This window comes from Crinia signifera, chromosome 6 (assembly GCF_055691185.1).
Source record: "Crinia signifera chromosome 6, ASM5569118v1, whole genome shotgun sequence".
NCBI classification, from domain to species: domain Eukaryota; kingdom Metazoa; phylum Chordata; class Amphibia; order Anura; family Myobatrachidae; genus Crinia; species Crinia signifera.
The window spans coordinates 171,851,131-171,877,544 of NC_139222.1; the positions used below are offsets into that span (position 1 = coordinate 171,851,131).

The 26,414-nt window shown below is 43.6% G+C and overlaps 1 protein-coding gene across 2 annotated transcripts in view; it reads right to left on the reverse strand.

Annotated features, from left to right (window-relative positions):
• FAM20A (FAM20A golgi associated secretory pathway pseudokinase) overlaps positions 1-26,414 on the reverse strand; it is a 54,217-nt gene that overhangs the window by 6,365 nt on the left and 21,438 nt on the right. For both annotated transcript variants that reach the window (XM_083148138.1, XM_083148137.1), the window contains 6 exons: positions 18,281-18,465; positions 10,171-10,221; positions 8,856-8,934; positions 8,167-8,259; positions 4,901-5,016; positions 1,911-2,091 (listed from right to left, as the gene is read on the reverse strand). In XM_083148138.1, coding sequence (XP_083004264.1) covers positions 1,911-2,091; positions 4,901-5,016; positions 8,167-8,259; positions 8,856-8,934; positions 10,171-10,221; positions 18,281-18,465 — 705 coding nt within the window. The remainder of the gene's footprint in view (positions 1-1,910; positions 2,092-4,900; positions 5,017-8,166; positions 8,260-8,855; positions 8,935-10,170; positions 10,222-18,280; positions 18,466-26,414) is intronic.

Here is a 26,414-nt window from a genome sequence, read left to right on the forward strand (position 1 = left end):
GTGTGATGTAAGTCATCATATCCGATAAACAATGTGGTTTTATAATTACAGCCTGGCTGCTAAAGAGGGTGGGTATGTGAAGCTAAATATTATAGAGACTTTGTCTTCAGACCTTTGGGGACGCCAAGGAGTAGGCTGCTTTTGAGGAGTAAAGAGGCCAATTAAAACATTAGAAGAAGTGTAGATTGATCGCACTGCAACCGCGGAACTAAACAGGAAAGTACTTGCTGAAAATATCAGTTTCACCATCTTTACTTTGCAGGAAATGTTGCCCCTGCACAGGCTCAGACATCCTTGTTACTTCTTGTTCATGCAGCTGCAGCTTATAGCTTTCATTTTCAATATATTGAAAAGGTTGAACTGAATTCAGTATTTCTTGGATGAGGATAAAAAGGGGTTAAAAGCTGCAGTGAACATTGTTAAGTCCTGGCCGCAGCATCTGGCTGGTGGACGTTGTGCTGGGCTCTGTGACTCAAGCTAAAGATTGTGGGATCTGGCTGCATACACAGAGAAGAGTCACTGAGTTTATCTACAGATGGTGCCTGATACTGAGATCATATGACATACTGGGGCAGATATATTAAACCTTAACAAGAGATAAATGCAAGGGTGATAAGGAGAGATAAACGCCCAGCCAATCACCTGCCAACTGCCATGTTACAGGCTGTGTTTAAAAAAAGTCAGTACGGAGCTGATTGGCTGGACATTTATCTCTCTTTATCACCCTTGCATTTATCTCTTGTTAAAGCTTAATACATCTGGCTCAAAATATTTAGTTGAAGAGAGAGTATTATCCAAGTATGCCTGCTGCAAGATTTGATCAATTAAACTTAATACATATTTTTTATTTTATTTGCAGTACCATCTTCTTGCCTCCAGATGTCACTGTGGTAGTTCCGGTCTATAGAAAATATTTGGATAGTGGTTAGATGCGTGTCCATACTGTAAAGCAGGCATGTCCAAAGTCCGGCCCGGGGGGGCAATAGCGGCCCGTGATGTCACTTTAAGTGGCCCGCAGCCTCCAGCCGGAAGCAGGCTGAGCATTAGAAGCAGGACGCATAGTGCGGGAGTGTAGAGGCGGGGCCTACAGCGAGCGGTGAGAGGGTGTCGGCAGCCACTGTTCGGCATCTTCATGTGAGTATGTGTCACTCCCCCAGTATATTCCCCCAGGCAGGGGAACAGGAACAGGCTGCGGGAAATACACTGAATGGGGTCAGAGTGGTGGACATACAGAGAAGGGGGGAGTAGGCTGGGGGAAATAGATTGAATGGGGCAGAGTGGGGGACATACAGAGAAAGGGGGAGCAGGCTGGGGGAAATACACTGAATGGGGGCAGAGTGGGAGACATACAGAGAAGCAGGGAGCAGGCTTGGGGAAATAGATTGAATGGGGCAGAGTGGGGGACATGCAGAGAAGGGGGGGGGGGCAGGCTGGGGGAAATACACTGAATGGGGGCAGATTGGGGGACATGCAGGGAGCAGGCTGGAGGAAATACACTGAATGGGGGCAGAGTGGGGGACATGCAGAGAAGGGGAAGCAGGCTGGGGGAAATAGATTGAATGGGGGAAGAGTGGGGGACATACAGAGAAGGGGGGAGCAGACCTGTACCATTTACTGCAGTCAAGATCTCAGTATCACTCTTCACACTAGAGCAGGTAAGACTAGTTATTTGTTTAGTCTTCTGATGTGATTCATGGTTGAATGAATCAGGCTGAATTGTCGGCCCCCACACATTTTCACCTCACCAAATCTGGCCCTCTTTGCAAAAAGTTTGGACACCCCTGCTGTAAAGAAACTGTCCATTATAAACAACATCCATGAAAACAAGTTTTTGTTAATGTTTTGTTTTTGGAGACCGTAATAGTAACATCTATTTTTAATTTGGCTGGAGCATATAATGCAATACGTACTCCTCTTTTCCGGTGAAGGTGTAGGATCTTATCCAGGGATTTGGAACAGAGAGACGAGGTGCAAAGGTCAAAGATGGCAGGAACACAGAGAGGGAGGCCTCTAACATGTGGGGGTTTCCACAAACTGCATACTCCGTCTTACACATGTACAAACACTTTGCAAAAAAACACACATTGTGCGCTGGGGAAAGAAAAAATAAAATGAGCACCAATACAAACTTGCACAAAGAACGAAAGTAGTACAGTACATATAAACATCGAACAAGTGCTCTGGGGGCCGCCCTTCTTGTCAGTAAGAAACACTAATGGAAGCTAACCTTGAAGCATTGTGTTGGATAATATGTCTACTCAAAAGCAATGTGTTGCAGACTATGAATCTTTATGTAGAATACAACAGTCACTGCATACAGAGAACTCCTCAGTTCTAATGAGGAAAAGCTTTGGTCTGACAACTTATATTTCTGTAACTATGACATGAGTGGATGGGGATTAACGCCAAGATTTTGTACCCATCTAAGGTAAGTAGTAGCCTAATTTCATTTTCTCTCTGGAGAACTGTTTTTATAGTGAAATATAAAGCCCAAATCACAGTCAGTTTATTTTATTTGGCATTATAAGAAGTGTCTATCAAATAGTACCTGGTTCTTATTAACGTGAATCTTCATTCTTCAAATAGAATTAAACTGCTGGCTGCAAATTGTCAAATCAGACGTGTCTAAATGACTGTGCTAATTACAGAAAGGAGCTGGTCTAATTACCGCACTGCAACCAGAGCTGGATTAAGCCTTCAGGGGGCCCGGGGCACTTTAGAAAGGGGGGCCCCCTCCTACTTGTCATTACTGGATGCAAACTGCACGGGAGAATATTACACTGTCAAAACACTGAGTACGAGCAGTATAAACTTGGTCAATGGTCAAATACATGCAACAAAATGGCAGTGGACCACCCTCTGGTGCAGCAGCCAGTCTAGTCTCAACAAATGAAAGGAGACACCACTTCTCAAAACCATATATCCCACAAAGTACAAATGGAGACACACTGGCGCTAATAATAAGAACGTTACTTCCTTTTTGATCAGGGTGTTTCCAGATGTTCCTACCAGAAATCCCAATATATCCTCAAATGCAGGTTTTCAGGTGTTTAACAAAGTCCATGCAAAGAAGAATACATAAAATACATATGGTGAGGTACGTCTCAAATTCTGTTCTTCTTTTCCACCCGTGTTTTAAAGGATAGGTGTTGGTTGCCCTTCCACCAGAGTTGCTAGGGAAACGTGATGCGTACCCCAACTCACATCAAAGATAAGTAGGAAAAACCTATCAAGGTATCTTTTGGTGATATCGTACCCCAACTCACAATAGGGAGACTTTTTCTCTCACAAAAAGGTATCTTTTATATGCCCAACAGGAATAGAAATATGGTGCGTACCGCAACTCACACAGAAATGGATATTGTTGCTCCTATAAAGGTTTCTTTAACTCGTCACACAGCGTAGTTTCAAAACAGGGGTCTTTATTACACTTTTTCCACAAACAGGATGACAGATAAAAACACAAACAAAGTGAGGATATCGCCAGAGCTCCTAGATTTTTCGATAGGGCAGATATAAAACGAAGTCTACAACCTGGTAGAAAATCCGGAATCTCGTCCCAGGGTGTGTATGACAGAGAGCCACATATCTCTATTCCTGTGGGGCATATAAAAATATACCTTTTTGTGAGAGAAAACGCCTCCCTATTGTGAGTTGGGGTACGATATCACCAAAAGATACCTTGATAGGTTTTTCCTACTTATCTTTGATGTCAGTTGGGGTACGCATCACGTTTCCCTAGCAACTCTGGTGGAAGGGCAACCAACACCTATCCTTTAAAACACGGGTGGAAAAGAAGAATTGTATTTGAGACGTACCTCACCATATGTATTTTATGTATTCTTCCTTGCATGGACTTTGTTAAACACCTGAAAACCTGCATTTGAGGATATATCGGGATTTCTGGGAGGAACATCTGGAAACACCTTGTTCAAAAAGGAAGTAACGTACTTATTATTAGCGCCAATGGTCAAATAAATGCCAATCACCCCTTGTGCCCCCATTATAATCCAGCCCTGACTGCAACCATCATTAATTTTACACTACCGAAATCTCTGATGAGCCTGTCTCCTTGTTCATTTGACTACATTGACAGGGGCCGTCCTTCTGTTTACACGACTAGAATGTGTGATCAGCCTATCTACTGCCTTAATTGCACTGGGCGTAACCACCTCACATAAACACATACCGGCACTTGCATTGCGAGTGACCGCCTCACATAAACACACTGCAGCACTTGCACTGGGAGTGACTACCATCAGCGCTATCAAACTTCAAAAAGTGATAAGGTGGAGAGTGATAAACCTCTCCATTTTATTACTTTTTGAAGCTTGATACATCTGGCCCTAACAAATATACACAATGATAGAATGACATTAAATAACCAAGACATTCCGCAGGGGAAGATCTCTCACAGTGTATGTCTCCTGACAAGGGCGCTCCACCCCCCAGGGAGGAGACATTTGCCGTTCCTTCCTATGTGAAGTAACAGCAAAAATATCTTTCAGTGAGCCGTGGCAGGGCATACTCCGCCCGATGTGGCCAACCAGCGACGTAGAAAATATTGCATCAGGCTAACATGCTGGACAATAAAGCATGCCTGACAGATCAATATCTGGGTGGCGCACATTCCATGCAGCTGGTCCTCCAAAATTGCAGAGAGGTGTGCACATCGATACCTGATAAGTGCAAGATTTTGAGAGGACTGGTGCACTGTGCTCATCTACCCTCTGGCAATGAGGGTAACCCTTGGCAACAAGCATGTAGGTTAAAAATTTTTTATAATTAATGTATGGGGCGGGAGGGAGGTGCAGAAACTTTTTTGGCAGGGGGCGCACAATTTCTATCTACACTACTGATATATCCTGTCATAAGACAAGTCCATAAACAACCTCAATACCTGGAGACACAAAGAAAACACTCTGTAGTTCTGTGTTGCTGGTCACTCCCAGGATTTCTCTTGTTATATTCACAAGCCTTCCAGCGACAGGAGGAACACGCCGGAAATCCAGGATCCTGCAGCACAGAAAATGACATACTTGAGATTCACAACATTGGAGGGACCAATTTTGGCACTGGAGAACATGCTCAGGTCTTCCCACAATAAAGACTGCTCAACTGGTCAATTGTTTACTCATGACATGTATTAATTAACTAGTAAGCCCATTCTAAGCAAATGCTTTGAAAGCTAGTCTGCTACCTTGTACAAACGTGCACAAACACTTGCCTCTGTGTTTGTGCTTGTGTGTGTGAGAAGAAAGAGATGTAGTTTCACTTACTGCCAACAGATGGTAGTGTTTAAGGGACACACAGGCAGCAGGAGGGAGCTTGCGCAGTGCTGGCAGGACCAGATTTCAAGCGGTAGGATCTGGTGGCTGCGGCACAACCGCATATGGGTAGACAACCACATAGGAACCTGTGTGCAGGGTCCTTGCGGTGGAGCGGATGCCCCTGAATGGCGCCCACTAAACCGCAATGTGTAGACGCAGCCTAAGGGTGCCTTGAGGGCCATGTTTGGGAACCTCTGGCATAATCTGTTTCTGTGGCACCAACTGGACAAATGTTCACATATAATGGCAGCTTGCTTCCGATACAAAGATACTGGGGGTTATTCTGATTCACTCGGAAAGGCACAATCACTCTCTAATGGACATAAACATATGCACTGCAGGTGGGGCTGATGCAACGTGCACAGAGTTAGATTTGGGTGTTTTATTGTTTATGTGCAGGGTAAATACTGGCTGCTTTATTTTTACACTGCAATATAGATATCAGTTTGAAGTACACCCCCCCCCCCCCCACATCTAACTCTCTCTGCACATGTTACATCAGCCCCACCTGCAGTGCATATGGTTTTGTCCATTAGATAGTGATTGTGCCTTTCCGAGTGAATCCGAATAACCTCCAGTATCAGAAAATAAATCCTCCCAGGAATAACATTCTGTTATCCCTAAAAATCTAATCTATGTAGCATGTAGAAAACCTTTACAAATATTTTCTGTATATTTGTCTTGACTTAAATATGACAACAAATATTTATAGTATGAAAACACAATTTGCAAAACAGCTGTATCTTATATGGATTTCTGTATTCCTTGAACTATGGTATATACATTTACAATCATTTTAAGTATACTGTCCCTTTACGCAGAGGCTGAACTCTCATTGGTGTCCCATGTGCATTGCATCGGGGCCCCTGAGGACTAAGGGGCCCACTGCTGCGCAGACCAGCAGCTTGTACTCGCCACCCACTGGTGTGGAGCCCAAATTATAATTTTGCACCTGGGCCCACAACAATTCTGCCACTGCCTTTAAGAATCCTCACTTTTGAGGTTCTGCAGCAGCAGCGCCTGGTTCTAACATGGAAACAAGTAATGGAGGGTGTTCTGAAGCACCCTGGAGGAGATGTTTCTGGTTTCTATCTAAAACAAACCTCATTCCATCTGTCTGAGTCTGCTCTACACAATCATCACATACTTATGGCTGTAGGATATTACGAGGAAGTGGCTGTTATGGGCCACATCTTGTACATGTACAGTATGGAATGTGGAGAGGGGTGTGGTGGGAAAAGAGGATTTCACAATATCATTCAGAACCAATGGAAAATATCAGGGAAGCAGTTTATTAATTCAAGGGAAAACACTCCACATGTGCAAAATTCACTGTGAATTGTCCAGCGAGGGGAACATGTTTTAAGGGCACACTATTTTATTCTCCCACCATGCCCTAGTGGTAGGGCATGAAATAACGCCTTTTGGCACATGTCGGCTCAACAAAAAGTGGAAAACCCCATGTCGACCTTTTGACAGTCGACCTGCCCCAAGTTAACCTAATGCTTGTGTCGACCTAATGACATGTTGACCTTCAGTAATTTCGACCTTCATGCACGTCAACCTTCAGTGGCCGACCTAATGCTTGTCAACCTAATGCTTGGTGACCTAGTGACCGTATCTCGTGGACTCTGTGACAGTATTATTTCCCTGTACTTGCAGAAATGTGTGCACTTTACATGGTGCTTACCTAATACTGAGTACACACTATATGATTTAATGATATGCACGATAACTATATCATTGTGCACATCCAGTGTGTACCCACTATATTATCTACGATGCACGCTCCCCACAGATTGTTAACAGTAGTCCCTATCATCTTAGCATGTAGTCTAATCTGCCGATATTGTCAGTAATTGCACGTTCGGCTGGAGTCCTGATGACGTCACTTAATGACATCATTCAGTGTTTAAACTGCATATAGGGGGTTATTCTGATTCACTTGGAAAGGCACAATCAGTCTCTAATGGACAAAACCATATGCACTGCAGGTGGGGCTGATGTAACATGTGCAGAGAGAGATTGATTTGGGTGTTTTATTGTTTCTGTGAAGGGTAAATACTGGCTGCTTGATTTTTACACTGCAATATAGATATCAGTTTGAAGTACACCCCCCCCCCCCCCCCCCCAAATCTAACTCTCTCTGCACATGTTACATCAGCCCCACCAAGAAAACTAGAATGTATCTTAGTAGGCCTACACTAATAAGAATAGGGACACTGCATAGCAGGAAATAAGAGTTCAAAATAAGAAATCTGCATCATTTATTTGCATAAAATTATGCTAGAAAACATACGAACTGATCATTGCGATATAAAAATGTATAAATAATGTTAGAAGTCATAGGCCTGGCCACATAGATTGCAGGGTCTCTGTGCTTGTCAGCTAAATTATAGGCGCCTCCGGCACTCTGCTGAGCAGACAGTGAGTTACAAGATGCAGTGGCGCCCCCTTCCTACATACCCACACTTCACTTCATTCCCTGATAATCCCCACCCCGGGAGGAGGCCAGAGAATAGCAGTGAGTTGTACATGTATTATATAGATACTAATGTGTAACATAATATGGTCAGAGGTAGGTTGGGAGGACTGATGGGGCTAACATGATGATGAGAAGGCAGATTGATGATGAGAAAATAATGATAGACATTCCCCCGCCTAGGAACTCTAATGAAATATGCTGCACTCACTTATGCTGAAAGTGTATCTGGCAGAAGCTTTACCTAAAACAAGCAGTCCTTTTAGGGAAGGGGTTGGGGGTCCGTTACAGAACACACTGGTCTCATGCATTGCATGTTTGAAGCCCTTCTTCTTGGAATCCTATAGGACTTACCGGTCTAAGTGGAAGGCAGCGATCTCAGCATTGTGTCTCTGGTAGTCCACAAAATAGAAGACGTCTTCTGGGGTCTGTTCTTCTCGGCTCTGTCTTATGAGGGATTGGAGGAAAGACGAGTAGACACAACCCAGAAAAGAACGGAGGAGACAAGTTACCTGCTTTGCCCAATTTGTTACAAACTGTCATGGCTATTCCAATTTGTGGTGGCAGGAATCTACCTTTACATAAGAATAATGGGCGTACATCACAAAAGAACTTTGTTCCTGGTCAGGAGTTTTTACCTAATTATGCAAGTAATGTTACACTTCTGTCATTCCATAAATATTTTGCGACTTCCTTATGCCCAGTAGGACACCAAATGGTCATTGCCTGGATGGCGCTTATCTACATCTGCAGCTTGTCTTTTGTGGGACCCACAACAGACCTTCTAGTTTTAGGTCCAGCACTACATTTGGCCTGCCAAATACTGATACATTGGACAGAATGTGGTCATCCACATTTTGCAGTTCCCAACCCTCACACAAGTATTATGCTAAATCAACCCAGATGTGATTATACAAACAGCAGTGCCATGTAAAAGGCTGCTAACATTTAATGAACTGTGCCTACAATAAAAAGCATAAACAACAACAAAAAAAAACTACAAGTCCTTCTCACCTATCCTCATATCAGGGCTCCTCACATACCTCATAGGCTTAAACATGGCTTTCCCAAAGTCCTCGTATCGTATAATCAGTTTCAAGTGAGTCCCGCTCGGCTTCACAACTGTGACAGAGATAAATTCCGACTTTAGCAATTACTGTCATCACTGGCACATGTACAAATCACTTCTATAAAAATTCCCCTGACAACCTACAAAAAGACACACAATGAACTATAATGAAAATGAGGTAAGGGGAGGCATAGTGTGGATTTATGGTAGGTGACAGAGAACAGTACTACAGGAAGCAAGCAGAGTTACTGATAGTTACTGGTAAGAGGGTCAGCAGACAAAAGATTCACCGCAAGGAGTGAAAACAGCCCGATTCCCCGGGGAAAAAAAAGGTGAATCGGGAGCATTGAATACTGCCCATACTGTATAAGTGAGTCAGTGTGGAGTGCCAAGGTGGCAAAGGGGATTTTTGAAGATTGATTGTGACATTAGGGGTAGCAGAATGAAGGGTAGTAGTGAGACCACTTAGTAAGGGCAGGTGAGGGTAGACCAATATGTCCATTTTCACCTTCTTGCTGGAAGAATGGCTGTGTGGTATTTTTGCTACACTTCTAGGGCCTTATTCTGGTTCACTCTCAGAGGCAAATTCCTTCTCAAATGGATAAAACCATGTGCACTGCAGGTGGGGCAAATGTAAAGAAAGAATTCGATTTGGGTGGGATTTTACTTCAAAGTGAGATCTATATTACAGTGTAAAAATAAAGTAGCCAGTATTTTCCCTGCACAGAAACAAAATAAGTGACCCAAATCTAATTCTCTCTGTACATATTACATCTCCCACACCTGCAGCGCACATGGTTTTGTCCATCTAAGAAGGATTTTGTCAGAAAGATTGAACTAGAATAAGGCCCTTGGTTCTGCCCATTTGAGAAGGAATTTGCCCCTGCGAGTGAACTAGAATAAGGGCCCTAATCATTGACTTTTCACAAAACTGTTCTGTTATGTCACACAAGTATTAATATAATACAATGAACAGTATACCTGTATACATTTCAGGTAACATAGGACATTTTAATGTTAAAATAAGGTACAGTATATTACCATATTACAGCAATATATATATATATATATATATATATATATATATATATATATATATATATATATATATATATATGATTCATTGAATGCTCATTCAGAAATGTCTAATTAAATGATAAATAACTGATTACATTTTGTAACATGTCATTTTTCAGTATGTATTTGATCACCTTTCCATTTCACTCATACGCTATCGGGTTCCATTTTGATGGAATGTTATTACGCTAACTGCAAGAAGGGTTACTCACTCTGGCTGCAGTCACACTCCCCATGCAAAGCTTTCTCATCTGCACTGTAATCTGTAATAAAGAAATGAAAAGTATGTTTATTTATAAAAGAGCAGCTTGGTATACGGACTACGGAATAACACAAGACACTTTATGGCCAAGGATAGCCTGTAACCTCTGCCCTCAGCAGTCCCACTAATTGTGCCATCTGCAAGCTGGCATACAATGAGGCAGTTAAGTGCTGTAATTACTGTGGCACACTAGCCACGTCTCAGCAGCTTCTTGTAACAGTTCCCAGACTAATGAGTGGCCGTGAGGGGCTCCTCGTGTACCGGACTTGCTCATCCAAGACCTGAGTCACTGCTTATACTAATCACATCTCCTATTGAGAAAGTGTCACAATGAGAGCAAGAGGTGAGCTGGAGAAGAGTAATAATGGCCTAATTGCTCAGTATCTGTACATCTGCTATACTATATTATAGTAAAATAACTTTTGCCATCTCTACCAGGAATTGGGTCTCTTTATTCATTACTTCCTAGGCAATGATGCCACATCACACAGAAAGCCTGTCAACAATAATGTCGGTATACTACTAAGAACAATCTACTTTTATTTGTTTAATGAGCATCCAGAACTACAAGCCAATCAGCTCCTACCTGTTATTTTACAGGCTGGGTTTGAAAAATACTATAAGGAAGAAAGAAGGGGTTTCTGTGCTATTAGTTTAATAGGCACCACGGATGAACACACCTCACATACACAGTTTTTGGTTTTAATGAGTAATTTGTGTATAATTATTTTATTTTTAAAAATATACATGAAAACAATAAATGTATTATAGGCGGCCACCCACACATTATTAATAACAATACATTAAATTTCAAAATTGTATAAAAAGTTACATGGAATAAAACAAAATGAGCCTTGGAATAATTGTATATGCATAAATGGATTAGAACTCAGTCCATATATTAGAAATGAGTCACTTGTTTTTTTGCAAAATGTTTGCAGTCACACAATACTAATAGCTGTATCTCCAGATAAAGTCTTTTAACTTTAAATTAGTACTGGGCTTACAACACCCACTGTCATAGGCGAATCTAGGGGGTGGTCCGGGGGTGCACAGGACCATCCATTAGCCCATTTTGTAGCTGAGGGCTGGGGCTTTCCAACGAGCCCAGCCCCGTGTCTCTAGCCCCCTGGGAACCGGAGATACTGCCAAGCAAACCTGGAACGTTTTCCCTATAGGATAACATGGGACCCGCTAATTCCGACCCCCACCCAGTTCAACGGTTGCCAGTTCCCCCTTCGCCATCACAGAAGCTCAAGGTTGATCTCAGTCGAACCCAAATCGCTGGGCCTTCAATCTGATACCAGGCTGGATCCATATGGGTTAATTGGTTCCAGGGATATTGAGGTAAAACAGTTTTTTTTTTTCATATCTTAAATGTAATTTCATGACTGTTTATGTTCTTTGAGGGCAGATTTCTCTGGAACCAAACAACCCAGTTTCACGGGACCAAAATCATTTGAAGCCAACTCAAAAGTTCTTCAATATGATACAGGTCTCATGTAAATGGGACAGTTGGTTCCGAAGATATAGCTGGTTGGTTAAAGGGGGAAAGGGAGAGGGGAGTGGTTGTCTCTCCCCCCCACACCAGAAAATGCAGGGACTAGGCTGGTGTATAAGGGGTCAGCCTCGGAATGTCCCTGCATGATCCTTGGACCATATTCCCGGGTAAATCCCTGCATTTTCTGTTGTGAATGGGGTATATTTTCAAACAGCCGTGACCTGCAGTGCTCTGAATACATCTGGGCAGCCCCCTGCTCTCTGCCCAGCTGTCAATGACTGTCACCCCTGCAGCTTCCACTCCAATTCTTCTCCCCGATTTCACCTCAGCCCGCCCCCCCTTTAATCATGTGGTGCCGGCGCCCAGCATGTTCCCCCAACGTCACGCACAACAACAGCATGCACAATATTTCAAATGTCCACTCGGCTAGACCAGGAGGGGAGTGGGAGCGTGCTCTGCGCTGCGCTCTGCTCCTCTCCTTATAGAAGCAGCTGCGCGGCCTGCGCCGCTCTCCATCTCTCCCTGCAGCAGCAGCAGCAGCGAAGGCTCATATAGTAATTTACAGTAAGTGTCACTTTTGGGGGCATTGCTTAAGGGACGCTACAAGTGGCGGTATGTGGGGCATTATGCATAATGTGTGGCTTAATGTGTAAGGGGCATTACAGTGTGCAGCATCATGTGTAAGGGGCATTATGTGTGCAGCATCATGTGTAAGGGGCATTATGTGTGCAGCATCATGTGTAAGGGGCATTATGTGTGCAGCATCATGTGTAATGGGTACTATGGTGCACGGCATCATGTGTAATGGGTACTATGTTGTACAGCATCCTGTGTAATGGTTACTATGGTGTGCGGCATCATGTGTAATGGTTACTATGATGCGCGGCATCATGTGTAATGGGTACTATGGTGTGTGGCATCATGTGTAATGGGTACTATGGTGTGCAGCATCATATGTAATAAGTACTATGGTGTGCAGCATCATGTGTAATGGGTACTATGGTGCCATCAAGCAAGAACCCCCTAGCAATGAGCACGTAGGTAAGTAGTAGTATGTAATGGGCATCATGATGTGTGGCACAATGTGTAATGGGCATTATGGTGTGTGGCCTTATGTGTAATTGGCATTACGGTGTGTGGCTTTATGTGTAATGGGTATTACGGAGTTTGCTAAAAATGTGTAATGGGCATTACTGTGTATGGTCTAAAGTGTAATACGACTCCCTTTTTTGTGATGCCACGCCTCCTTCCCATTAGACCACACCCCATTTTTGCTGCGCGGCTCCGCCACGCAAAGGTCCCCCTGCTGTTATGTCTAGATCTGGGACCACCCATTACCATAATTCTAGATTCGCCTATGCCCACTGTATATATGAGAAAACGTTCATCAATTAGTGTTGTTCGCACGACGGCGCGTCTCTCACCTGCGCACACTGTGCGCTATGAATCCAGCCGATGTTTAAGTATAAGAGTGTCCCTCCGGTGAGAGGGTTGTGGGAGGACGCCGTCTGGATGTTAAAGCTGGCGTGTTGCTCACCCACGTTGTTTGTAGAATGTGTCAGAGCGGCTGGCGCTTCTCTCACTTGCGCTGCCGTTTGTTCCCAGTCTCACCGGAGTTCTCTTTACGGCTCCCTGGATGTGATGCTACGTGATGACGTCAAATCTGCTCCGGTCTTGTTCCAGGTATAGGATGATATATACCAATGGTGAATGGACACTGGATACGTGTAGACACAGGAGCGATAGTAGATGATATCTGGACTGGTATTTCAAAAGGCTGTTAGGTGAGTAGACCACTAACGCATTTCGCCCTATCTGAGGGCTTTTTCAAAGAGTATTTTTGGTTTGCTCTTTTTATACCCAGCTACAGATTGTTTCTTTCTTTCCATTGGACAGATCGTAATTACACAGGTGTAGCTCATAGTTAACACCTTCCGTGTTCTCTACTATTAGCTGCTTCATTTATTATTCCAAAAAAGGCTCTCCAGATAAATCGTATAATATAGTGATACACAATATTCACAATAATAATACCAATATCATACACTATTAAAAATATATCATATATAATAGAAATACATTTTCTTAATATACATAGCTAGACAAAAATTATACATTTGGGTTTGAAAAATGACAGGTAGGAGCTGATTGGGTGGTTGTTTATTACTCTCCACTGTATTAATTTTTGAAGCTTGATACATCTGGCCTTAAGGGGGAAATTTACTAAGATGGGGGTCAGTACCCCTGCCCCCCTCTAGCTTGGGCCCCCCTGTGGTTGGATGTATTTAAAAATATATATATATTTTTCTAGCTAAAGGTTTTGTGCATGGAAGTGGGGTAGTGCTGCAGCTTTACCTGTCTGCCAATGTGACAATAATTAATGGTGCTGAGCATCGGGAGCCAAGACATACTGACTGCACAGGTGTGCAGTGCATTAAAGGGAGTTGAGTCCCATGACACTTTGCACAAGAGGGTAGAGGCTGAAAGGTTGTGCTGAGCTCTGATTGGTGGAGCTCATCATATGCTTCTCAGGCCCATGGAGGACAGCAGCAGCCTCGTCATGGGAGGGTCTTTAATCAGAGGCAGCGCTGAGCCTGTGAGATCTCCTACAGTCCTACAGAGTAAAGTACAGAGGGACAAACACAGGCTTTTCATGTGGTATGTATGTATGTATGTATGTATGTATGTATGTGAGTATGTGTGTGTATATATGACCCGGGCCCTCCCGAAGGCTTAATCCAGCCCTGCACATAGGTCAATGATAAAAGCAACTGTGTGGCGCTTATACTGAGACTTAGGGATTTTATTTAAGTGTCGGGCGAATCCACCCAACAATCGCAACACTTTACGACGGCAGTATCTGAAGCACTTTTACGCAAATCTGACAATAATGCTGTGTGAAGGGGGTGAATAACACTACTGATTGCAGTAGTTAAATGCTGCAGCAATTCGCTTGCTTTGCCCAAACTTAAAGAGAGCGGAAGAGCTCCCGAAGACAGGAGAAGACAGCGGCTCTAGAAGAAGATGAACAGAGAAAGAGCTCCAGCGGCCGCGGAAGAGGCCAGAAGACTCCAGGCTCAACAAACAAGATGCCTGGCACCGACTAGGCCTGGCACGTTAGGTGGGTCCCCTTAGCATGTGGCTGCATTACTGTTGGGCCCTACAGGCCCATGGCTATAGTAACCAGGCCCTCCAGGCTCATGGACATTAGCCAGGCCCTAGGCCTATGGATATTATTAGCTGGGCTCAAGGCCAGTAGGTTTAATAGCCGTGCAATAGGCCCATGGCCAATGATCAGGCATTAGGCCTATGCACAACTAGGGGGAGCTAGGCCCAGTTTGTCACCCCCATAGATGGATAAGAGTGATCCTGAGAACTAGGCTCAGTGAAGGAATTTTTTTCTGGGTACTGAAAGTTGAACAGGCTTTGCGGCTGTCACCTGTTCCAGGTATACCAGCAGGTGTAGGAGTGGTCTAGTTTCCTGTGGGTAATTAGGGTAAGGGGTCCAGAGGCTGTGTGGCTGTCACCTCTCTGCGGTCCCCAAGTAGGCTTTGTGGGAACATCCAGGAGTGTGTATGAGCTGTCCAGCTCTACCTGGGTAGCTAGGCAGGCACTTAAAGAGACCGCACATTTCCTAGTCTTGTATTGTGGTTATATTGTGAATGTTTTCTGTCCAGGGCAGTGTTAGTGTTAGAATTGTTAAAGATTGTGCATCACTACACACAGGGCTGTCTGTTCAGATACAAATACGTTAACTAGGTTTTATCGAGGAATAGCGGAGAGTGTCCTGACGTATGGGATTGTAGTGTGGTTTGGAAATTGTACTGCGGCTGAACAGGCTGCTTTGGATCGGGTTGTAAAAACTGCTAGTAAAATCATTGGGGTGTCTTTGCCATGCACCCATGAATTGTACAGAAATAGAGTGTTAAAGAAAGCCAAGTGTAACTTAGCAGATCCAAGTCATCCAAACTATGCGGTCTTTGATATATTGCCATCAAAAAAATGGTTTAGAAGTGCCCCTGCACACACAAAGCGCATGCTAAACAGTTTTTTTCCAACTGCTGTTCGTAAGCTAAATGATCAACACTGAAAGGGTAAATGTTTTTGTGGTTTTTTTGTGTGCAAGTGCTTGCATGTAACTTTCGTTGGCAGTACATTGTATCGTTAATGACAATAAAGTATTCTTCCTCTTCTTCTTCATTGTCAATTCTAGGGCTTGTGATACTGTTCAGATAATTGCATTTCACACTAGGTAACATTAGGACCTGCATGGTAGGGTTGTCTTTGTTTTCTTAAAGGGACCTGTCCATCTGTCTCTGCTTGTTTGACGCTTTTTGGACCGCGGACCTTGCCAGCCGTTAGTAGGTCAAGTTTTCATGCAAGTGGAAGTAATGATAATTCAGGCTCTGAGGCCAACAGTGCCGAGGATGACCTCCACATAAGAACGAAGCTCCAATAGTAAAAGCTTGTCGCAAAATGGAGCGCACATCGATCTGCATCTAGGAAGAACGGAACTCATCTCATCTCTTTCCTCCTAAGTCATCATGTCTGGGTCCAGTTGAGGTACCAGGACCATCAGTTTGTCACGGCTGCGCCAGTTAGAATGTGATGTCACCATACTTTGTGCAGGGTGTGATGCAACTAACTATTATATATGATATGAGGTCACAAGTTATGAAGGAGTTAACAGGTTTCTGCTGCCAGCTGACTGAGACGCAGTAGAAGTGTAATTATACAAGAGATGCTAATGATACAGGAACTCATGACAGATCTACTGTAATTTGCACATCTGATTTCCACAGTGGCACCGTGTATATTTCTGAAACTCTACACAACATTTATTGAGCTTTTATATGATCAGCTCATTTATGACATGTTACCTCTCATAGACACATGACTGGTAGAAATAAACAGGGGGACATCAGTGTGTACAGGACAGAGCAGACACACAGTACAAAGTACACAGGCAGCTTACACCACACCTAGTGGGCAGTCACCAGGCAACAACTGTGTGGGGGAAAAAGGGAAAATTACTCATCTACAACTGTCCTCTGGTACAAACTACCCCATTCCCACACCACTGTCATGCTGGTAGTGTACGGAGATAGAGACATCCATGGTGCTCTGTGATTATAAACATGTTTACTGTAGAACAGTAAAAGATTGTGAAAAAATGTGAAGTGATTTTAAGCTGTAGGATAGGGGGAAATTGGTATTTCCTAATCTTTGTAGCCACAGCTTACACCACATACGTTAGCCGTTTTCAGAATAGCATCATTGTCCCCTCGCGGGCTCGCTTCACTCACCATGCTTCTGGCTTTACTAAAAGGTAATAGATGGTGGTGTGGACTTTACGTCTTTTATTCCGTAAAGTACTGAATGATACAGCAGTCTCTTGGGGTAAGGGTCATAGGGTCAACCCCTAAATAGGTCAACCACTATTAGTTGACAGTCAAAAGGTCAAAATGCATTAGGTCGACATGGGAAAGGTTGACATGAGTTTTTCATGTTTTTTGGGTGTCTATGGGCCAGATTCTCTAAGCTTCAAAAGTGATAAAAAGGAGAGTGATAAACAGCCAGCCAATCAGTTCTTACCTGCCATATCACAGACTGTGTTTAAAAAATGTCAGGCAGGAGCTGATTGGCTGGCTGTTTATCACTCTCCATTTTATCACTTTTGAAGCTTAGAGAATCTGGCCCTATATCAACATAAGTCGACATGGACACCGTATAAAAATACCGTGTCCCCTCGCATGCAATGTTTCGCTTGCCATGCTTCGAGCACGGGGCCTCACTGAACTCGGCATAATATTATATTATCTCTCTAGGGGGGAGATTCTTTAAACAAGAAATGTGGTAAAAACCCTGTTATCTGGGTTTTTACCGCATTTTGGGATGCTCTAAAATCTGGCGATGCCTCAAGGAAGCCTATGGGCTTCTAACGCAAACCCACCGCCGCCCTGCACAGACCTACCGCCGCCCCGCATCGGTCCCACCCTTATCTGTATCCGGGCAGCACAGAGCTGTGCTGCCCGGACCTGTGACCTCCTCCTCCCTGCACTAAAATCCTCTTCCGGGTGCAGGGAGGAGGAGAGCCCGGCGCGGCAGCAGCAGCGCCGGGTAAGGGAGGGAGGGGGGAGCCGCCGGGACCCGGCGACTCTCACCGCAAAGGACAGGTCTTAACGCAAGAGCTGTCCTTTGCCATAATTATTGCATATGTTAGAACATACTGTATGCGATAATTATGTATGCAATGGGTGTCGAAGGGGGGTGGAACTGAGCCGCGATTTTCAGAGAATCTCCCCCTATGTCTACGTGGATAGTTAAGTACGAAAACCGCCTTTAGAAAAAAAAAACATGAAAACCCATGTTGACCTTTTTTCATGTTTATCTTTTATGTCGACAATTTGACCATGTCGATCTAATACATGTCGCCATTTTTCATGTGATGACCGTTTGACTGTCCACCAATAGTGGTGGTCCAGACGCATCCCATATCTTGAGTACATGATGAAGAGCAAGCTGGCAGCTGGAGGTGGTTATAGAAGCCACAACTTACCTGCACTTATAAGAGTCATATTACTCATTCGCTCCAGGAGACGGTCCACTACAGAGCTGGAACGTGGGTAAAGGGCAGTTTTACTAATGCCCAAGTGGAACTGCAGCCATGGAGCATAGACCTCAAACCGGGCATCTATGAGAGGGCTGGTGTTGTTCTGTTCATTGTGGTGTAGCCTACGGCGTCTGAAAAAAAAATGAACAATTATGGGGTCACATACTGATAATGAGGAAAGCAAAATGTAACAGACAATTATTTGGAGAGAAGTACTAAGATTGATAAAGTGGAGAGATATAATGTACCAGCAACCAGCTTCTAATTGCCATGTTACAGGCTGTGTTAAAAAATGGAAGGAGGTGATTGGTTAGTACACCATTTTATCATTCTGCAGTGTGTAGTAGTTTTGCCCAAATAACTGATAAGACCAGGATGTGCTGCCTGTGAAGTTGCGATGTGTTTAAGATTATCACTTAACATCCATACAATGATATGTTGGAACTGTACTCTTAAACTAGAGCAAAATATTGCCTGAGCCAGGTAACAGTTCTGTTCCAAAGGAGGGAAGGCTACAGTTCTATAGATTTCATGACATTACAGGAAGGATGTTCGTTGGGTCTTGAATACCTCCCAACTGTCTCGATTACAGTGGGACAGTCCTGCTATTTGGATACTGTCCCTCTCGCGGCTTTGAATTTTCTCACAGGTGGTGGTTGGGGGCAGCTGGGGGGAGTGGGAGATCACCGCTGATCTGCTCTGTGCAGGGCAGCAGTGATCACTGAAGATCTCTACATTGTAGGAAGGGAGGGCAGTGAGGGGGCTGCCAAGCTGCAACGGAAGCGCTGGGCACGACCCTGATAATGAAGAAAATCGGGGTTGTAGCACTAGGCCATGCTCCCTCTACACAAAGCCAACCAGTAGACCCAGGGCCGGCGCCACCACTAGGCAGCTCTAGGCCACTGGAGGGCGGCACTTTGTAGTATGGAAGCGGCAGCCGCTGCACCCCCCGTGGAGCCAGGTGAGCGTTCCCCTGTCCCCCGTTACCTGCTACTTTTTTTAAATCGCTGGCCGTATGCAATTTGATTGACAGAAAACCTCCCACAATCCAAAAATATACAGGTAGGTTAATTGGCTTCCAACAACCCTAGAATGTCTGTGTGTGCGTGTACATGTGGTAGGGAATATAGATTGTAAGCTCCACTGGGGCAGGGACTGATGATAAGAAACTGTTAATAAATAAATTTGGTATTATTGACCTAGACACTGTCGGCCTATCATCCGGACACCAGAAATGATGGGGACAAACAGAAGCGATTTACTTCAATTAATACTTTTCTAAATTTCACAATAAGTAACTGTTGGTCTACTGTAGGGCTCTGTGTTTCAAAACAGTTTGTGAACCACTGCCCTAGAAGGTAAAAAATGTGTTCCCTATCTCCCAGGGGCACTTTAAGAGAGGAGGAGGCCCGTGTACAGCCTTCTCTGTTAGGGGGGTCCTCTTCTCTGCTGTGCTTCCCAGCGCAATAGAGTCTGAGCACTAAAGAACTCAGGGGTAGATTTATTAAGCTCGGTGAAGTGATAAAGTGTCTGTTTTTATCATTGGCCAATCAGCTCCTACCTGTCATTTTTCAAACCAAGCCTGTAACTTCACAATTAGGAGCTTATTGGACGGTGATAAAAACCAGACACTTTATCACTTCACCGAGCTTAATAAATGTACCCCTCAGACTCTATTGTGCATGCACAGAATTCTGGAATGATGGCGCGGTGGCCATTTTTCTGGAGATTCTGGCAGCGCTGCAGCCTTTATAAGGGGTTTCCAGAGGGTAGGTATAAAAAAAATGTGTGCAGTGTGGGCCCCCCTGGAACTCAGGGACCCCATTATAAATACGGTACTGCTATCTCCCAGATCACCACAGCTAAATCTTTCACCACATCCACTCCCCAATACCCAATTAAATGTTTTTTGTTTTGTTTTTATCACCCTATCCTATTAAAACCCATTTACATGAAAAAATGTTAATGTAAAAATACACAATAGACCTACGGTATGTATTTTCACGGCACTTTGCGTAAAAAATGGTAATTTATTGGGGATTCGGTTTTGCCTGTCTGATGTAATTGGATGAGGTGGGATAGAGAGGAAAATATGGGAAGTAGGTGATATCTGTGTTGCTGACAGAAATTTTGATTTAAATGGTGGTGGGAAACCAGGCTAATCTGGCAAGTGATGACAAACATGGGACCACAAGGAAATGATGGGCATTACCAGCTATATAGTATACAATCTAACGCACACACACACACAGGGCCGGATTTATGAAAGCTTTGAAAGAGATAAACAAATCAGCTCCTAAACTTGGGTACACACTGGCTATACTGTATATTAACTGTTCAATTGGCCCAATATATCATTGGAGCTTCGGCGGGTGTGTACCCCCAATATGTCTGAACAATGTAATTCACAAACATATAAGGTGAAATGTAATAGGATGAGAGATTCAGAAAGTGAGAGATTTGGTAAGAAATCTCCAGTTTTTTTAAAGTGGCAATCATTTACACTGCAAAACCAGTTTGATTTTGCAGTGTAAATGATTGCCGCTTTAAAAACAACTGGAGATTTCTTACCAAATCTCTCACTTTCTGAATCTCTCATACTATTACATTTCCCCCATAGTGTCAGCTGTGCAACACAGATATATTGATGAAATGTGCTGTGTGGCTTTGTGTATGGCCTATACACTTGCTCCAGAGACCTTCAAGAATCATATCACAACTGAGCGAGGATGTAAACACGGTGTGACCCTCCAACTAGACTTGCTTGCACATCCTATTTCTGCTTTCGATTCCGATGCCGTGGAGCCACGCATCGGGATCAAATCTAGATCAAATGCAGCTAACACTGTGCGATTCTGACTAACTTTCTATTCAATTTTGACTATATAGCCAATATCGAATAGAAAGTTAGTCCGCAATGCATCATGTGTACACAGCAACAGATACAACCCATCTAGCCAATGATTGGTAAGTATGAATGTACTTACTAATCCCCCACCCTGGTAATCAGCCTGTTGTGTACCCGCATAATTGTCATTTTTCAAGCCCAGCTTGTATTATGGCAATTAGATACAGACTGCGTCTTTCGGAGCCCAGTGAGTAGGTTAACGTTGCCTCGCCCCGCTGTCTGAGTCCCTGCGCAGGGCTGTGAACAGATGTGAACAGGTACACATCCATTCAGGATTCCTCCTACTGTCTCCGATGCTTGCAGCCACTGTGTGACCCAGCAGTCACTCTGCGACTGCTTGTATTTCTGTGAGTTCGGGGCGGGAGTTGATGTCATGTACCCACCCCGAGCAGGCAGGGAATGCCTGTGTTCACTGGCGCATGCCCAGTGCTTTTTATATGGGCACACCCTCTGTTTTTGTGGGCACGCCCATGAAACATCAGGGGTCCATTCCGGAACGCCCCCAGCCTGTCAGTCAGAAATTGTCCAAAGGCACTCCCAGCCGGTCCTGCATATGCACCTTATAGACAATACACATGAGCAGTGGCCAACCACAGGAAGAGGGAGTGCTGCATGCAGGTCCTGGACTTTTATATGTAATTTTTATTGGATTCATGTTTTTATGTAGTGATGTTATTTTATTAAAATTAGTTGCACTATGAAATCTCTCTTCTGAATTTTTCCTTTATGGTGGACCATTATTGAGTGGTCGAAGGAAGAGGAGATTCAAACTCCAATACCAAAATCAAGGCATGTCCAAACTGTGGCCCTCCAGCTGTTCCCAACATGCCTTGCCATTCCCTAATAGCAAATCTGTGGCAAGGTATGATGGGAATTGTAGTTTCATAACAGCTGGAGAGCCATAGTTTGGAAATGCTTGGTATATGGTATAGCGCCAGTGAAGGGATCACAAACATGCCCTCCCTTCAGAAAAATGTCAACTTATAAAAAAAAATGTTTTTATTATTTAATCCTATAAAACAGGATTTATTTCAGCTTCATCTGTGGATATAATAAGTGTCATTTTTATAATGAATTTCATGGTTATAGCCATAGTTCTCCCTTAGGGCCTTAACCGGATTATGCTGTGTGGGAGGAGGATGCAGACTTGTAGATTGCTGTGTATCTGTTACTAGATAATTACAGAGCTATTGAAACAGTTATGTATATGGGATCCACAATTAAACTCCCACATTCTAAATACAGCTAAGCACCATCTTCCCAGATTTGCCAGAGGTGCACAGCAACACTGAGTCCCCAAAATAGCAAAATATGTTACATGTACTATGTGTTAAAACTGTACAGTTTCTTCTATGTTTTTTATTTTTACATGCCTACACTACATTTTACATACATCTTCTGGGCAACATTCATGGGTATTACACAGCATATTTGTTGGAAGAAAAAAAAATTGTAAATTTTTAAAACACTTAAAAATATGGACACCTCTCCCTATTTCCCATTTACATTAAGGGAGGGGGAGAAGTAGTTCCAGTTGACAGATCTACAGCATCTAGATAGACAGCCAACAGGTCTACCTCAAAAGGTCAACAAGGGTCAACGGGGTCAAAAGGTTGACATGAAAAAGGTAGACACGTGACAAGGTTGACATTTCCAAAATTTAGCAATTGCATTGTGGGTAGGGAACCGGCATGCAGGATAGCCTTGCCCTGTGCTGGGTGCCCCCCACATGCAGGTGATGACAGTTATAGTTTTGTGATTTTACACAAAGCTACAACTGAACCTTCAATCGGGTCCTATATCATTTCTGGTGTATTAGTTTGGGGAATGAGGGGAAATCTTTATGACCAGCGCTTCATTTGCACATCATCTATTGTGCATAGAGACAACAAAAGGTTCCAAGCACATTCATCATCAAAGGCACAGACAAACATGTGTGAAATGCGTCAGTGCTCCAGTACATCTCCTGTCAGGTATGTGGAGTCTCCTTAAACAAACTGCCATAAAATCTCTGTGTAAACATTACACAAGATCCATATTTGGAATCTCCATTGTTCCTGTATTCATTTGATTACTGTAATTTTTCAATTAAATACTGTGCAGCACATTAGATCGAAAAAAGAGTTAAAAAAAAAAGCTGTCCTCTGTCCTCAGTAAATAAGCTGTCCTGTGACATAGAACATGTCAACCTAGCAAAGGTCACATTCTTATTTGATCAATGGTTTGTGAAATGAACTATAAAGTTATTGTTCAAACAGCAGATTTAAAAAATAAAGATGGTGAAATAACTGCAAAACTCTGTCATAGATCAGGAAAGCCATGGGAGTCGATCCTGTTATACTGTATGTGAAGGGTGCGGGGTGCCGTTGCCACAGTGTATAACCGCCAGCAACGGCACATGAGTTTGTACCCTTTGTGGGCTGAAAGCTATGGGGCAGTGAGCTATGTTGTGCGTATTCCGTCATTCATAAATGCAAATTCATTGCATTTAATAGAACTGAACCCCATGATGTGATATACTGCTAACTTTATAGTGAGTGGCATCCGCAAAATTAGATCCTCATAAAGGGCCTTATTCTAGTTCACCCTTTCTTACAAAATCCTTCTTAGATGGACAAAACCATGTGCACTGCAGGTGGGGCATATATATCTTGTGCAGAGATAATTAGATTTGGGTGGGGTTTTACTTCAAAGTGAGATCTATATTGCAGTGTAAAAATAAAGCAGCCAGTATTTACCCTGCACAAAAAAAAAATAACTCACCCAAATCTAATTCTCTCTGCACATTTTGCATCTACCCCCCTGCAGTGCACATGGTTTTGTCCATCTAAGAAGGATTTTGTCAGAAAGAGTGAACTAGAATAACCCCCAAAGTCAGGAGTGCAAAGAACAATCAATTCCTACAAATACATTGTATTGAACTGGTCAGTGATAGTCACCTATTTATGGAAATGCCATCAAATCAAATTTATTATTATTGTAATTATAAAGTTTATTTTAAGTAAACACTAAAGGACTGATGCAGAGTTGTAGTGTATCCTGTGTGTCTTTGCAATACAAAAGCTTTAGAAGTGAGTGCACACAACTACAGGCATTGCAGACTCAAGCGGGTACCCTAACAGTCTGATGAGTTGCCACGAGCAACACACAGATTTCACTGAACATGTGTATTTTTAAGAGAATTTTTTTTTAACAGGGGATCTACGTAATTGGGAAGCCTTTAAAAAAATATTCTGAAGTAGCAGGAAAAAAAAAATCACAAAAACTATTTTTTACTGCAGGTAATAAAGCAGCAGTCTGTGCATATCCTACCCATCTGTACTCCCCTCAAGTTGTATTATGTACAGTAGATGAAAATGTGTTTTTAGTTGTTAATGGGAAATTTCATACAGGCAGTAATAAAACAAGTATTCAAGTGCTGTTCCCACAGCAAGTGGCAAACCTAGGCACATGCCTAACGGGATATTCACCACTGGCCTATTGTAGCCTATGGGCTACATATTTGGAACCCTAGTCTACAGGATCCTGATGGCAACACATGCAGACAAACTCAGCCATCTGAGCCATCTCAGCCATGAGAATTAAAATGACTGTAAAAGTAATGGACGTAGTTTTGCATGCCTACTATGACATATACTGTATACCGCAAAATACATTTTACATTTCTGAAAAATGCTTTGATATGGAATGGTAATTCAGGATTTTTTTTTTTTTAATGAATAAAAATGGTTTCCTTGATGCCAAAGAAACAAATATATCAAAAGTAATAACTAAGCTCCGGAAGTCAAAAGAACAGACCTTAAATCTGGCCATACATCAGGATGACCTGCATACGATCTGATCGTGTGCAGGTCGTAAGAGCGATCGTACAGTACTGTATGTGCTTTAAAAGCACATATGGGGTGACATTCTATGGGATGAGAGTTTTTCGCACGTCAGTTTTTCGCCCATTATCGCACTTTTTTTAAATCGCATTTTTGCCTTGGATTCGCATATTTAATGAGGTGCGTGTTCCGGCAAGAAAATTGCGATTGAGTGCGATAATGGGCAAATTTTCGGCATGAAAATGTGCGATTTTTAGGCATGAAAATGTGCGAATTTGAGCTTATGTGCGATTTTGGGTTTGTATTAAAAAAAAAAAAAAAAAAAAAATTGCGTGGGGTCCCCCCTCCTGAGCATAACCAGCCCTGGGCTCATTGAGCCGGACTTGGTTCCAAAAATACGGGGGACAAAAAGCGTATTTTTTTAAACCAGCACCGGACTCCAACAGCCCGCAGTGTCATGCCACACACAGGCTGAGAGCGTCTTCGGCTTATGCGTCTCCATGGAGACGCATAGCTCAGCCAATCAGGGCTGAGCTATGCGTCTCCATGGAGACGCATCGCCCAATCTGGGACAGCGCGACAGAAGCTGTTAGCTGCATCGGAGAAAGCCGATTGTCCCCGCTGTCAGTGCGGGGGTAGCCGGCTCTGCAGAAGGGAGACCAGCGCTGGATCCTGGATCGGTGAGTATGTGGGTGTAAAAGTGAGATGTGTGTGTGTGTGTATGTAATAAAGTTTTACTTTTCTGTGTGTGTGTTTTCTTTTAACATTCTTTTTACAGGTGGACTACAAGTCCCAGCGGGCCCATTAATGCCCCGCATGCTGGGACTTGTGGTACTCCAAGTCCCAGCCTGCGGGGGAGGTCTGCTGGTACTTGTAGTCCTCCTGTATAAAGCAATGTTAGGATTGAAAGATTTAACCCCATCAGGCCGGCGTCCACTGGCCAGGGACGCCGGTGACAGCCCCGGGCTTCAGCCCTGGACGGGTGAAGCCTGGGGGGGGGGGGGTCCCCACTCCTCCAGGTACCCCGTCCAAGGCTGACCAGCCACGGTGCTCATGGAACGGCCGGGGGACCTTATGTAAAAAGTGTCCCCTGGCTGTGGCATGACACTGCGGGCTGTTGGAGCCCGAAGCTGGTTTCAAAATACGGGGGACCCCCAGATTTTTTGTCCCCTGTATTTTTGGAACCAGGACCGGTCCAAGAGTCCGGGGCTGGTTTCAGAAATACGGGGGACCCCTACGCTTTTTGTCCCCCGTATTTTTGGAACCAGGTCCGGCTCAATGAGCCCAGGGCTGGTTATGCTCAGGAGGGGGGACCCCACCAATTTTTTTCAATTTTTTTTTTTAAATT